General features: G+C 47.8%; 1 protein-coding gene across 6 annotated transcripts in view; it reads right to left on the bottom strand.

Moving 5' to 3' along the window:
* KIF1A (kinesin family member 1A) overlaps nucleotides 1-13,238 on the bottom strand; it is a 235,892-nt gene that overhangs the window by 3,851 nt on the left and 218,803 nt on the right. For all 6 annotated transcript variants that reach the window (XM_077291029.1, XM_077291030.1, XM_077291031.1 and 3 more), the window contains 4 exons: nucleotides 13,024-13,101; nucleotides 12,579-12,703; nucleotides 11,382-11,519; nucleotides 396-588 (listed from right to left, as the gene is read on the bottom strand). In XM_077291029.1, coding sequence (XP_077147144.1) covers nucleotides 396-588; nucleotides 11,382-11,519; nucleotides 12,579-12,703; nucleotides 13,024-13,101 — 534 coding nt within the window. The remainder of the gene's footprint in view (nucleotides 1-395; nucleotides 589-11,381; nucleotides 11,520-12,578; nucleotides 12,704-13,023; nucleotides 13,102-13,238) is intronic.

Genomic DNA, 13,238 nt, shown 5'->3' with positions numbered 1-13,238 from the left:
GCAAACCCAACTTTAGACTACTGTCCAAGTGAACCTGGCGAACTCGAACTTCCACAGGTCCACTCATCCCTAGTAAGCAGACATTCTGTTTCTCACCTAAAGATCATATACTCACTTACGACGCTTAGATAGTGCCACACCTCTCTCCGTTTCCCTAAGGGAATTCCCTCAGTATTTTTGTATTACTAAGGCTGTGTTTGCATTAATGAGCGTGAAAGGGGCTGGAGACCTCAGAATGTTACTCATGTCTTTTCAGGGCAATTGGAGGCTTTACATTACTTGTGATTTGTAGCAAATTGATTTGCTGTGAATCAAATTTTGGGAAAAAAAATCAGCAAAGCAGGCAAACTCCAATCTCAAAATATTAGCACATCTCTAAATACATATGACCTTACCTTTAGCATGGCCTGTTGATCCTCACTGTACTCCACTTGAGCTTGTGAGAGGTTAAGAATGGCTCTCTCCACTGGATCCCGGTCACTGTTATAGATGTAGACATATGGACGTCTAACCACCACATACCTCTTAACCCAACCTCCTGTATGGGGTTCAAGAAAGTGTAGGTACCCCTTCTTAGAGACAATAGGGCTGTGAGAAAAATGCAAGAAGAAACACTTTGTTATTTCTAAAACTTGAAAAAAAATGTTTAAAAAAAACAACAATATTAATTGTTAAAGCTATGTCAATGAACATTACACTCAAGGGTGGATGAAGCTAAAATACTACTGCTGTCCTTGTTTGGCATCTAGTCCGGTAATCCAGGACAGTCTCTACTTTTGTGATCAGCAAGCGAGGCCTGATATCCTGGGTGCCTCTTGTGGTGATTAGTTCCCACGACATGACATTGCGTCACTAACGTAGTGACCTAGTTAGCCTTCTACGTACAAGAGGCACCCAGGATTCTGGCTGCCATAGTGAAGACAAACTTGGTTCTGTAAGTACACAGTATTATATACCATATATACTCGAGTATAAGCCGACCCGAGTATAAGCCGACCCCCCTAATTTTGCAACAAAAAACTGGGAAAACTTACTGACTCGAGTATAAGCCTAGGGTGGAAAATGCAGCAGCTACCGGTAAATGTCAAAAATAAAAATAGATACCAATAAAAGTAAAATTAATTGAGACATCAGTAGGTTAAGTGTATGGGGCCCCATAGATGCCCCATATAATGCTCCATGCAGTTCATTATGGCCCCATAGATGCCCCATATAATGCTCCATGCAGTTCATTATGGCCCCATAGATGCTCCATATAATGCTCCATGCAGTTCTTTATGGCCCCATAGATGCCCCATATAATGCTCCATGCAGTTCATTATGGGCCCATAGATGCTCCATATAATGCTCCATGCAGTTCATTATGGCCCCATAGATGCCCCATATAATGCTCCATGCAGTTCTTTATGGCCCCATAGATGCCCCATATAATGCTCCATGCAGTTCATTATGGCCCCATAGATGCCCCAGATAATGCTCCATGCAGTTCATTATGGCCCCATAGATGCCCCATATAATGCTCCATGCAGTTCTTTATGGCACCATAGATGCCCCATATAATGCTCCATGCAGTTCATTATGGCCCCAAAGATCCCCCATATAATGTTCCATGCAGTTCATTATGGCCCCATAGATGCCCCATATAATGCTCGATGCAGTTCTTTATGGCCCCATAGATGCCCCATATAATGCTCCATGCAGTTCATTATGGCCCCATAGATGCCCCATATAATGCTCCATGCAGTTCTTTTTGGCCCCATAGATGCCCCATATAATGCTCCATGCAGTTCTTTATGGCCCCGTAGATGCCCCATATAACATTGCGCCACATGTAATGCTGCTGCTGCACTAAAAAAAAAAAATGACATGCTCACCTCTGGTCGCTGCCCGCTGCTCCTCAGCGTCCTGTCTCTCCGCAGTAACTGTTCAGGCAGAGGGCGGCATGCATATTAATACATCATCGCGCCCTCTGACCTGAACAGTCACTGCAGAGGATGCGGGAGACGGAGCGGCGGTGGAACGCGGAAAGGTGATTATGAAATACCTGCTCCCGGCGCTCCTGACGCGGTCCCTGCATGTCCCACGGTCTCCGGGCGCGGAAGCTTCTTCCTGTAGTGAGCGGTCACATGGTACCGCTCATTACTGTAATGAATATGCGGCTCCATCCCTATGGGAGTGGAGTCCATATTCATTACTTTAATGAGCGGTACCAGTGACTGCTAAACAGGGGAAGAAGCTGCCGCACCCGAAGACATGGAGGGACCGCGTCAGGAGCGCCGGGAGCAGGTGAGTATTTGACAGTCGTCGCTCCCCCTCACCCGCCGACCATGACTCGAGTATAAGCCGAGAGGGGCACTCAGCCAATTTATTTGGGCTGAAAATCTCGGCTTATACTCAAGTATATACGGTAATATGATGACTGCAATAAATTAAAGGGAATCTGTCTGCAGTTTTTTGCTACCTCTTCTGAGAGCAGCATGATGTAGGTAGAGAGAAGCTGAATCCAATGATGTGTTACTTTGATTACTAGGTGCAGCCGTTCACAAATAAACAGAGCTTTTAGATTTAGAATGAGGCAGAGCTGAGAAAGCTAACCCCGCCCACACCAGGCTGTGTATGCACAAAGTCCATAGACAGTGAGCTGCTTATCACAGGAGGGGGCATGGCTTTACTAGTGTAGTCAGCAATGCTAATCTCTTAGTGCTAAATCCTTCAGTTAGTAAACAGCACTTTGCACTTTGACAAGTGACACCTCCCTCAATTCTGTTTTTTTGCCTCTATCTCCTGTTGTCTTCAGATTACATAGCAAAAACCTGCTGACGGATTCCCTGTAAGAGGATACAAATTTTGATGGGAGTGCTTCTTTAATGATTCATAATTAAGTTTTAAATAACCATGTGTAAAAGGCAGAATCGGATAAACCTGAATTTTTTCAGCCCTGTGAAGTACCATACCTTCATTTTGCACTTTCTTAAGTGAAATATAGTTACAGAATTCTACTGAGAAGGCAGATATGTAAGTAACTTCTGAACACTGATGTTTGGACATAGATTAGATTGGATACTGCCTTGGTCCGGCAACCAGTCTAGTCCTTCGTGGCAAAATTTAAAAAAAACAAACACTGCCAGTCAAAATTGCTATTTCTAGCCCCACTCTTGTGGGGAAAATTAAAGATAAAAAAGTGCAATACAAGTATTTTTAACTACATTTTCCACTGATATCATAAAAAAGGAATATATAAATTACATAAAAATTAAATCCCATTGTATCACCAAAAAAAAGAGGCAAAAAGGATTTGAATATCTGTACAAGAAACAAGTGAATTTACAATAAAACTCGAAAATGTGATCTACCCCAGTATCTACCTCTACAGATTAGACACACTGGCTGCCAACAGCACTGCGGCTTCCTTCTTAATTAATGAATGCTATCTGCCCTTTTGGACACTTAGAGAGGAGTAGTCACACAGTTCATAAATGTTGAATTAATAACATCGCCATCTCTGTATACAGTATTATAAACATACAGTGAGGAAAATAAGTATTTGATACACTGCAGATTTTGCAAGTTTTCCCACCTACAAACAATGGAGTTGTCTGTAATTTTTATCGTAGATACACTTCAAATGTGAGAAACATAATGTTAAAAAATTTTTTTAAAAAAATCACATTTTATGATTTTATCATAAATAAATTGCATTTTATTGCATGAAATAGGGATTTTTGTGTACTCACCGTAAAATCCTTTTCTCCGAGCCACTCATTGGGGGACACAGGACCATGGGTGTTATGCTGCTGACACTAGGAGGCTGACACTAAGTTGAGACAAAAAAAGGTTAGCTCCTCCCCTGCAGTATACACCCTCATGCTGGCTTCCAGAGACCCAGTTCAGTGCAAAAGCAGTAGGAGATTAAAAATAATATATCACGTAACAATAGAGTATAACATGTCAAAGAAAGTAAAAAAAAGAACCGAAAAAGGTAACGAGCCGAACAGGCTAACAGGGTGGGTGCTGTGTCCCCCAATGAGTGGCTCGGAGATAAGGATTTTACGGTGAGTACACAAAAATCCCTATTTCTCCTTCACCACATTGGGGGACACAGGACCATGGGACGTCCCAAAGCAATCCCTGGGTGGGAAACAATACAACCAAATAACTCCGTGTACCATCTGACTATAAATGCGCGACGGCCGCTTGCAGAATACGTCTGCCAAAGGCCGCATCCGCAGAAGAATGAATGTGGACATTGTAGTGCTTTGTGAAAGTATGCAGGCGGAACCACGTTGCGGCCTTGCAAACCTGCTCCGCCGTTGCCTGGTGCCGGATGGCCCAGGAAGCACCCATCGACCGAGTGGAGTGTGCTCTAATCCCCGCCGGGATAGGTCTGCCCCTGACCCGATAGGATTCTTGGATAGCAGACCGAATCCATCTGGCTATCGTGGCCTTAGACGCAGCCAAACCCTTTCTGTGACCCTCCGGGAGAACAAAGAGGGAGTCCGATTTGCGGAAATGAGCAGTTCTGGAAATGTACCTCCTAAGGGCCCGACCACATCCAGGGTATGGAGGGCCTTTTTGACCCTGTGTTTTGGCTGTGGGCAGAAGGAGGGAAGAATGATGTCCTCATTAAGGTGAAAAGATGAGACCACCTTAGGGAGAAAAGCCGGAGAAGGGCGTAGGACTACCTTGTCCTGGTGGAAGGCAAGGAAAGGCGCCCGGCAGGATAAAGCAGCCAATTCTGAGACCCGTCTGATAGATGTCACTGCTACAAGGAAGGCAACCTTCCAGGAGAGGACAGTTAGCAGGACGTCCTGCAGAGGTTCAAACGGAGGTTCCTGAAGAACAATCAGAACCAAATTGAGATCCCAGGTCTCTAACGGCATTCTGTAGGGGGGTACCACATGGGAGACTCCCTGAATGAAGGTCCTGACTTGCAAGTTGGCAGCGATCTTACGTTGAAACAACACGGATAAAGCTGAGATCTGACCCTTGAGGGAACTCAGCGCCAGGCCGGAATCCAAGCCGGACTGTAGGAAATCCAAAATGGAAGGGATTGAGAAAACGAGCGGAGGGCGACCTCGGAGCCTGCACCACGAGAAGAAGGTTTTCCAGGTGCGGTGATAGATGCAAGCGGAAGGCGCTTTGCGAGCGCTTATCATAGTGGGAATGACCTGCTGAGAGAAACCAGCTTGAGTTAGAATCCAGGTTTCAACAGCCACGCCGTTAAACGTAGGGCCCCTGAGCTCTGGTGGAAGATCGGCCCTTGGCGAAGCAGATCTGGGCGGTCTGGTAACTGCCATGGAATGTCGGATACGAGCTGAACGAGCTCCACGTACCATGCGCGACGTGGCCAATCCGGGGCGACAAGGATGACCGGAACCCCCTCCGTCTTGATTTTTCGGATCACCTTCGGCAGTAAGGGAAGCGGAGGAAACACATACGGGTGTTGGAACCGATGCCGATGATGGGGATATCAGTGCGTCCACCCCGATGGCCTGGGGATCCCGAGAACATGCTATGAAATTGTGAACTTTGGCGTTCAGTCTGGACGCCATCAGATCCACGTCCGGGGTTCCCCAGCGAAGGCAGATTTGCCGGAAAACCTCTGGATGAAGTTCCCACTCCCCCGAGGCAAGACCCTGACGGCTGAGAAAGTCCGCCGCCCAGTTCTCGACGCCCGGAATGTGCACCGCGGAAATGGTAGAGTGGTTGGCCTCGGCCCAACGAAGAATGTGGGAGACTTCCTGCATCGCCACCCTGCTGCGGGTACCCCCCTGATGGTTTATATATGCCACCGCTGTGACGTTGTCCGATTGAACTCGAATTGGGTGACCCGCGAGCAGGGGGCGAAAGCATCTCAGGGCGAGTCTGATCGCTCGAATCTCCAGGATGTTTATGGGGAGCCTCGACTCCCGAATTGTCCAACGCCCCTGGGCAGAGTGATGTAGAAAACACCGCTCCCCAACCGAGGAGACTGGCGTCGGTAGTTACCACCAGCCAGCGGATCGGGAGAAAAGACTTCCCCTGGAGGAGAGATGATCCCAGAGTCCACCATGTGAGGGCTTGTCTGATCCGTGGGGACAGAGGGCATGGCCGATCGAGGGATAAGGGACTCCCGTCCCAGTTGTCCAGCAGAGCCTGTTGTAAGGGGCGGAGATGGAGTTGAGCGAAGGGGACCGCTTCTATTGCAGCCACCATTTTTCCCAGGATCTTCATGGCAAACCGGATGGACCGTGGACGAGGATGACAGAGCGTCCAAGCTCCCTGCTGAAGCTCTTGGGCCTTGGACCGAGGAAGCAAGATCAGTCCCCTTGATGTGTCCATGATCATGCCTAGGAAGGAGATCCGTCGGGCAGAAATGGGAGAGGATTTGTCCGAGTTGATTAACCAGCCCAGGCGCGAAAGAGAATCCAAGGTAATGTGGACGCTTGCTTCGCAGGCCTGATAAGATGGACCTTTTATGAGGAGGTCGTCTAAGTATGGCAACACGACCACTCCTCGGGAGTGAAGAATGGCCATGACAGCCGCCATGACTTTTGTGAATACCCTGGGTGCCGTGGCAAGACCGAAGGGTAAGGCCGTGAATTGAAAGTGGTCCTCTAGGATGGCGAAACGGAGGAACCTTTGATGTGGCGGGAAGATTGGGATATGAAGGTAAGCATCTTTGATGTCTACTGATGCTAGGAACTCCCCTCTCTCCATCGAGGAGATGACCGACCGGAGAGATTCCATCCTGAAGTGCCGTACTTTTACGTACTTGTTTAGGAGCTTCAGGTCCAAAATGGGGGGTACCGTCCCGTCCTTTTTTGGCACGACGAAGAGGTTTGAGTAAAAACCTCTGAATTTATCGTTTTCCGGAACCGGAACGATGACCCCGCTTTGGCGGAGAGATTCGATGGCGCAGTAAAGGGCGCGAGACAGAGCTCCCGAACTTGGGAGACGAGAGGGAAAAAACCGTGCTGGAGGGGAGGCGGATAATTCTATTTTGTAGCCAGAAGACACCAGATACCTGACCCATTCGTCGTGGACGACGGAGAGCCAGACTTGCTGAAAAAGAAGCAGACGTCTGCCTACTTTGGAGGTGTCGACTGGAATAGTCCCCGAGTCATTGCAAAGGGAATCTGGCAGGCCTGGACCCTCTGGTTCTTGGTTGCCTAGGCTTTCCTCGCCAGGACTGATTCGGCCTGAAAGAAGGTCGAGAGTCTCTGTCTGTGCGTGCGGATCGTTCTGATCTGGATGAGGTGGCGGGATTGGCCCAGAATGGGCTACTGCGAAAGGGCCGAAAGCAAAAATATTGTTGGCGCTGAAAAGCAGCTTTGGGCCTGTGTTGCAGGAGGAACTTGCTCTTCCCTCCTGTAGCGTCGGAAATAAGCTGGTCTAGTTTTTCTCCAAAAAGACGCCCGCTCTGAAAAGGAAGGCAAATCAGAGACTTTTTTGAGGAGGAATCTGCACGCCACTCTCTGAGCCAGATAGCTCTCCTAATGGTGATGGCGTTCGAAGCCACAGTTGCTGCACAGTCCGCTGCGTCGAGAGACGCATACATCATATAATCTCCAGCCGTGGCAATTTGTTTGGCAAGGTCCGCCACCTCAGACGGAAGTTCCTGTTCCTGAATGGATTTTGCGAGGGCATCTGCCCAGAAAACCATTGCCTTGGCAACCCAAGCCGCAGCGAAGGAGGGAGATAGAGAGGAACCTGAGGCTTCGTACACTGAGCGAGCTAGGGAATCTAGCTGGCGTTCTGTAGGATTCTTAATTGAAGCACCATCAGGAACGGATAAGAGAGTTTTGGTAGCTAAGCGCGAAACCGGAGGATCTACTAGTGGAGATTCCGTCCAATCTTTAACAAGATCTGCGGAAAAGGGATACTTCGATTCCAGGGCCTTTTTGCCCGTAAAACGCTTATCCGGACGCTCCCTGTGTCGCCTGACTATATCCAGGAAATCTGGGTGAGAGGCGAATGTCTTATGGGAATGCTTGGTTCTCGTAAAGGAGACCGAATGGTCCGGAGCAGAATTAGGGACATCGTCCACTTTTAGTGCATGATTGACTGCCTCGATGAGGGAGTCGACAGTAGATCTAAACTCCGGAGCATCCGGGTCTAAGGATGCGTCAGACTCATATTCAGAGTCATGATCGCTACGAGCCCCTAGAGAGGGTGAGCGAGAAGTGGAGCTACCAGAGGCTGACTGGCGTGGTGAGTTCTCTGGGGAGGTAGTGCGGATCCGTTTTCTGGATGACCGTGCCTCCTTCCGGTGAGAGCGACCCCTGCTGGCCGACGATTCCCCTGATACGGAGGGATCTCTTAAGCCATGAAAAAGAATGCCCCGCTCCCCAGAGGGGTCATGAAGGGATTTAATCGCTTTGGCTAAAGAATCCACGGACTGTGACAGTGACGCGGCCCACTCAGGGGGGCTAGATACACTGGGGTCGGTGGCGGCGGAGGGCTCCTGGGCACCTGGGGCATCGCAGGCTGAGCAGAGGGGGGTACACGAAGTGGAGCCTGGCAGGTGGTACACGCAGTAAAAAAAAGGTAGTATGCACCTTTGTGATCTTTTTGGCCCTTGACTGGGACATGATGTACCCTAATGTGAGAGATAGTACTCAGGGTCTATAGGCTATGGAAGCGAGTGCGACGCTGCAAGGGAGAACCTAACGTGGTCTCCTTACCCGTGGTCCTGTGTCCTGCAAAGAGTGAGGCGGCAGCGGCGCTGAAGGGAAGACAGCCAGCGTCCAGAGCGCTGCACGTGGAGCAGCAGCTGCGGTGTGCAGTGGAAAGAAAGATGGCCGCCGGGGGTTGGGAGGGTAATCTCGCAGAGAGCGAGAAGCGCCAGGACCGGAGGGCGGAGCTTCAGGATGACGCGAAAAGGTGGGCGGGGCCTATCGGGATGCGGCCTGTGCTAGGCCGAAGCCGGGGACTAAATTTGCGGCCTCGGCCCGGCGCGCAGCCGCGGAGCGCCGGCGCCTAGTGGAGACCCTGAAAAAGTTTGCCCCGCTCCTGTGAAGGAGCCCTCCGGAACCGCCAGGATGACCGACCCCCCCCCATGTGGCACTTACCCCGAACAGAAGGGGATCGCAGAGAAGCTTGCCGCATGTTAGCTGTGCCCGGGGTGATTAGGACGGTGCAGGGTTGGGGAAGCCTCTATCCACCATCCCCCTGAGAGGGGGGTGGAGAGGAACCGTCCGCTTTCTCAGTGGTGATGCAGTGGGGGCTGCACGGATGCCACAATGCAGAGTGCCTCTGAACAGCCGAGGGAAAACCTGGTGGGCAGGGCAAAATGTCCGGCAAAGAAGACCTGGCTGCAGAAGAGGATACGTGGAGGACACTCCATGTGCTCGTCTGTAAGAAGAGGGGGGGGGAGATCGGTCCCTCGAAAAGGGCCCGTCGCCCCCAAAGAATCAGCTCAGGCAGTGGCATCCCACGTCGCAGGAGAGGATACGGAGAGGTAAAACTCCCGTGCTCGCCTGTTGTTGGTTCGGGGAGATCGGAACATGAAAGAATCCGTCGCCCCTTCGTCCGGAAAAAGAAGTGTTAAATCCAGTGTGCCTCCTACGGACACTAAGCTTGAACTGGGTCTCTGGAAGCCAGCATGAGGGTGTATACTGCAGGGGAGGAGCTAACCTTTTTGTCTCAACTTAGTGTCAGCCTCCTAGTGACAGCAGCATAACACCCATGGTCCTGTGTCCCCCAATGTGGCGAAGGAGAAATAAGTATTTGATCACTGACCAACAAGCAAGAATTCTGTCTGTCATAGATCTGTTAGTTTTTCTTTAAGAAGCTCTCCTTCTCTGCACCCATTACCTGATTATCATCTAATAGATGCACCTTTTCTGGGCAGCTACAGGCTGCTATTTTTACACTGGGGGGAGCTACGTCCATGGCCACTTAACAGCCTGAGACATCTGCCCCCAGATGTCTGCTTTAGCTAGGCTGGTTGTCAAAAATGGGGGGACCCCATGCCATTTTTTTAAATTATTTATTTAAATAATTTAAAAAAATCAGAGTGGGAATCCCTCTATTCTTGATAACATAGCCTTGCTGAAGCTGACAGCTGAGGGTTACAACCCCAGCTGTAAGTTTTGCCTGGCTGGTTATCAAAAATACAGGGTTATACACTTTTTTTTAAATTATTATTTATATTTTCAGTGCAGGCTGAAAATATAAAGTGAGCCATCGCCTGCTCTCACTGTTATTAGTGGCAGCAGGCATAGGCTAATGGGAGCAGGAGTCCCATCAGCCGACGCCAGTGACCAGGGGTAAAATTTTTACCTCTGATCACAGCTGCGGGCTCACACTGTCATTTGCAGTTTTTGCTGCGCTGTCATGCACATGACAGCGCGACAAACGCCCGGGGTTCTGGGGGCCGAACTTGAATAGTAACACAAACTTCCTGGTAAAGTCCGTGTTCGGTGTACGTGCCCAAGCAGTTGGTATTCAGTACTGGCTCAGAATTTTACTGTTCGGGTTCTCCCACCTCTAGTCTAATAATAACCATCTGGATGATCTAGAGGAGGCAATGGAGAAGGTCATGTGTTCAGATGAGACCAAAATAGAACTTTTTGGTATCAACTCCTCTTGATTTGTTTGGAGGAAAAAGAAGGATGAGTACAACCCAAGGAACACCGTCCCAACTGTGAAGCATGGTGGGGGAAACATCATACTTTGAGGGTGCTTTTCTGCAAACAGGACAGGACTACTGCACCGTATTGAAGGGAGGATGGATGGGGTCATGTATTGCGAGATTTTGGCCAACAACCTCCTCTCTTTCCCTCAGTAAGAGCATTGAACATGGGTCGTGGCTGGGTCTTCCAGAATGACAATGACCAGAAACACACAGCCAGGGCAACTAAGGAGTGGCTCCGTAAGAAGCATTTCAGGGTCCTAGAGTGGCCTAGCCAGTCTCCAGTCTCCAGAACTGAACCCAATAGAAAATCTTTGAAGGGAGCTGAAACTCCATATTGCCCAGCAACAGCTCCAAAACTTGAAAGATCTGGTGAAGATCTGTATGGATGAGTGGGCCAAAATCCCCACTGTAGTGTGTGCAAACTTGGTCAAGAACTACAGGAAACGTCTGACCTCTGTAATTGCAAAGGTTTCTGTACCAAATTTTAAATTCTGTTTTTTATTGTAGCAAATACTAATTTCATGCAATAAAATGCAAAATAATTGTGTAAAAATCATACAATGTGATTTTCTGGATTTTTTTTTTTAGATTCTGTCTCTCACAATTGAAGTGTACAGACCTCTCCATTCTTTGTAGGTGGGAAAACTTGCAAAATCATCAGTGGATCAAATACTAATTTTCCACACTGTATCAATTTAAACAGAGCCACCTGTATTTATTGGGAACGCTGAATGTTATCCCAGTCCAGTTTCATACATACCTGACCCGTATTTCTTGTATGTCAGGAATAAACAATCTAAGAGGGGTCTTGAGTCCACCGCTGGGTGATTTCAGCAGCTCCCCCGAAGGGCTTGGAGGATCCCTCTCTGGGCTAAATGTGCGTGACAGAGGCTGGGGGCTGGAAGTTTTAGAAATGTTGTTACATTAGGTCACGACATTAGGAAATCTGGTATAATAAAAACTTTATATAACATTTTTGATTGCAACAAGACGTGAATAACGTGCACATAAGAAATAAGCAATTATTATTTTCTGTGTATCAATGCTTATAATTATGAAAAATATTTCATCCATACATGTATATTTTATATAGTTGTTGAAGATGATTCTCTAAGATACAAATACAGTCTTTCACTTATTAAAAAGGCATTAGGTGATAGCTTTTTAGATTGGTGGTGGTCTAACCACTGGGATCCCCACTTGTCACTAAAATAAGGCACTTTTAACCCTATTAGAATAAAACGGCAGTGTGCGTTCTTGTCTGCTGCTCGATTCATTCTCTATGGAGTTGGCGGAGAAAGCCAATAACAGCGCTTCGGTAGTCCTATAGAGAATGAAGGGAGTGTCGGTCAAGCATGAGCACTGTTGTACCATTCTGCTGATCAGTGGGGGGTCCAAATCGTCTGCTCCCCACCGATTTGAAAGCCTTCTATTTTAAATAGGTGATAACTTGTACCATCCAAAAAAAAACTTTAACCATCGCTAGACATATAGTCGACTTGAAATTAAGGCTAATGCCATACAGCCTCCTTTCCTCGTCTCCTCTGATCTCAGATCTGATCCACTTCCTACAACCTATATATAAGGCTAATGCCATACAGCCTCCTATCCTCGTCTCCTCTGATCTCAGATCCGGTCCACTTCCTACAACCTATATATAAGGCTAATGCCATACAGCCTCCTATCCTCGTCTCCTCTGATCTCAGATCCGGTCCACTTCCTACAACCTATATATAAGGCTAATGCCATACAGCCTCCTATCCTCGTCTCCTCTGGTCCACTTCCTACAACCTATATATAAGGCTAATGCAGTACAGCCTCCTATCCTCGTCTCCTCTGATCTAAGATCTGGTCCACTTCCTACATCATATATATATAAGGCTAATGCCATACAGCCATTTATCCTTGTCCTTGTAATCTTCTGATGCCGTCTCATTGTCTGTTGGCCCAAACTGACCTGGTTTCTGGGCTGCAGTATCGTCCTTCTACCAGGGATGGACAGGTACTAGAGGGTGTAAGTGTTGAAACCCCCAGGACTGGAAGAGAGGGGTCACGTAGGAGGGTCACTGACATCTCAGACAGCTGTAAATACACATTTTGACAAGTTACTCCTTATGACCAGTTAATCTTTATCTATTATGTCTACTGCACCATCTTACCATGCAGCAACAAACAAGATAATGCATTATCCATATCCATGCATTAGAATAACAATCTGCTATCCACATATATAAGACAATTAATCAATACTTGTTTCTGAATGTGGGAGAACTCTGTAGATGCTAGGGAAAAACTAGACTAGGAGCCTTGACTGTACATTTTTGTAGGAAAAGTACTAAATACCATGCTACAAATAGTGCAGAGTACTTTTTTTTACTTTACATTGAGATGCGATTTCTCACCTTACTTTCACTGGCGCTTACACACACGTGGCTGTAAGTGTATTCTCTGTTGAAGGTATGGGTGAGAAGACGAAGACACTGTAAAACATATAAGATTACAATATAAATATCAGCATGGATTCCATAAGAGGACAACAGTGATATATTATGCAGTGATTTAATTGATTATTCACATCTTTTTTGGAGCGTCCATATAAATAGAGAGAGCCAAGCAT

This window comes from Ranitomeya variabilis, chromosome 2 (genome assembly GCF_051348905.1).
Source record: "Ranitomeya variabilis isolate aRanVar5 chromosome 2, aRanVar5.hap1, whole genome shotgun sequence".
NCBI lineage: Eukaryota > Metazoa > Chordata > Amphibia > Anura > Dendrobatidae > Ranitomeya > Ranitomeya variabilis.
This window is presented reverse-complemented; position numbering and strand designations above follow the sequence as displayed.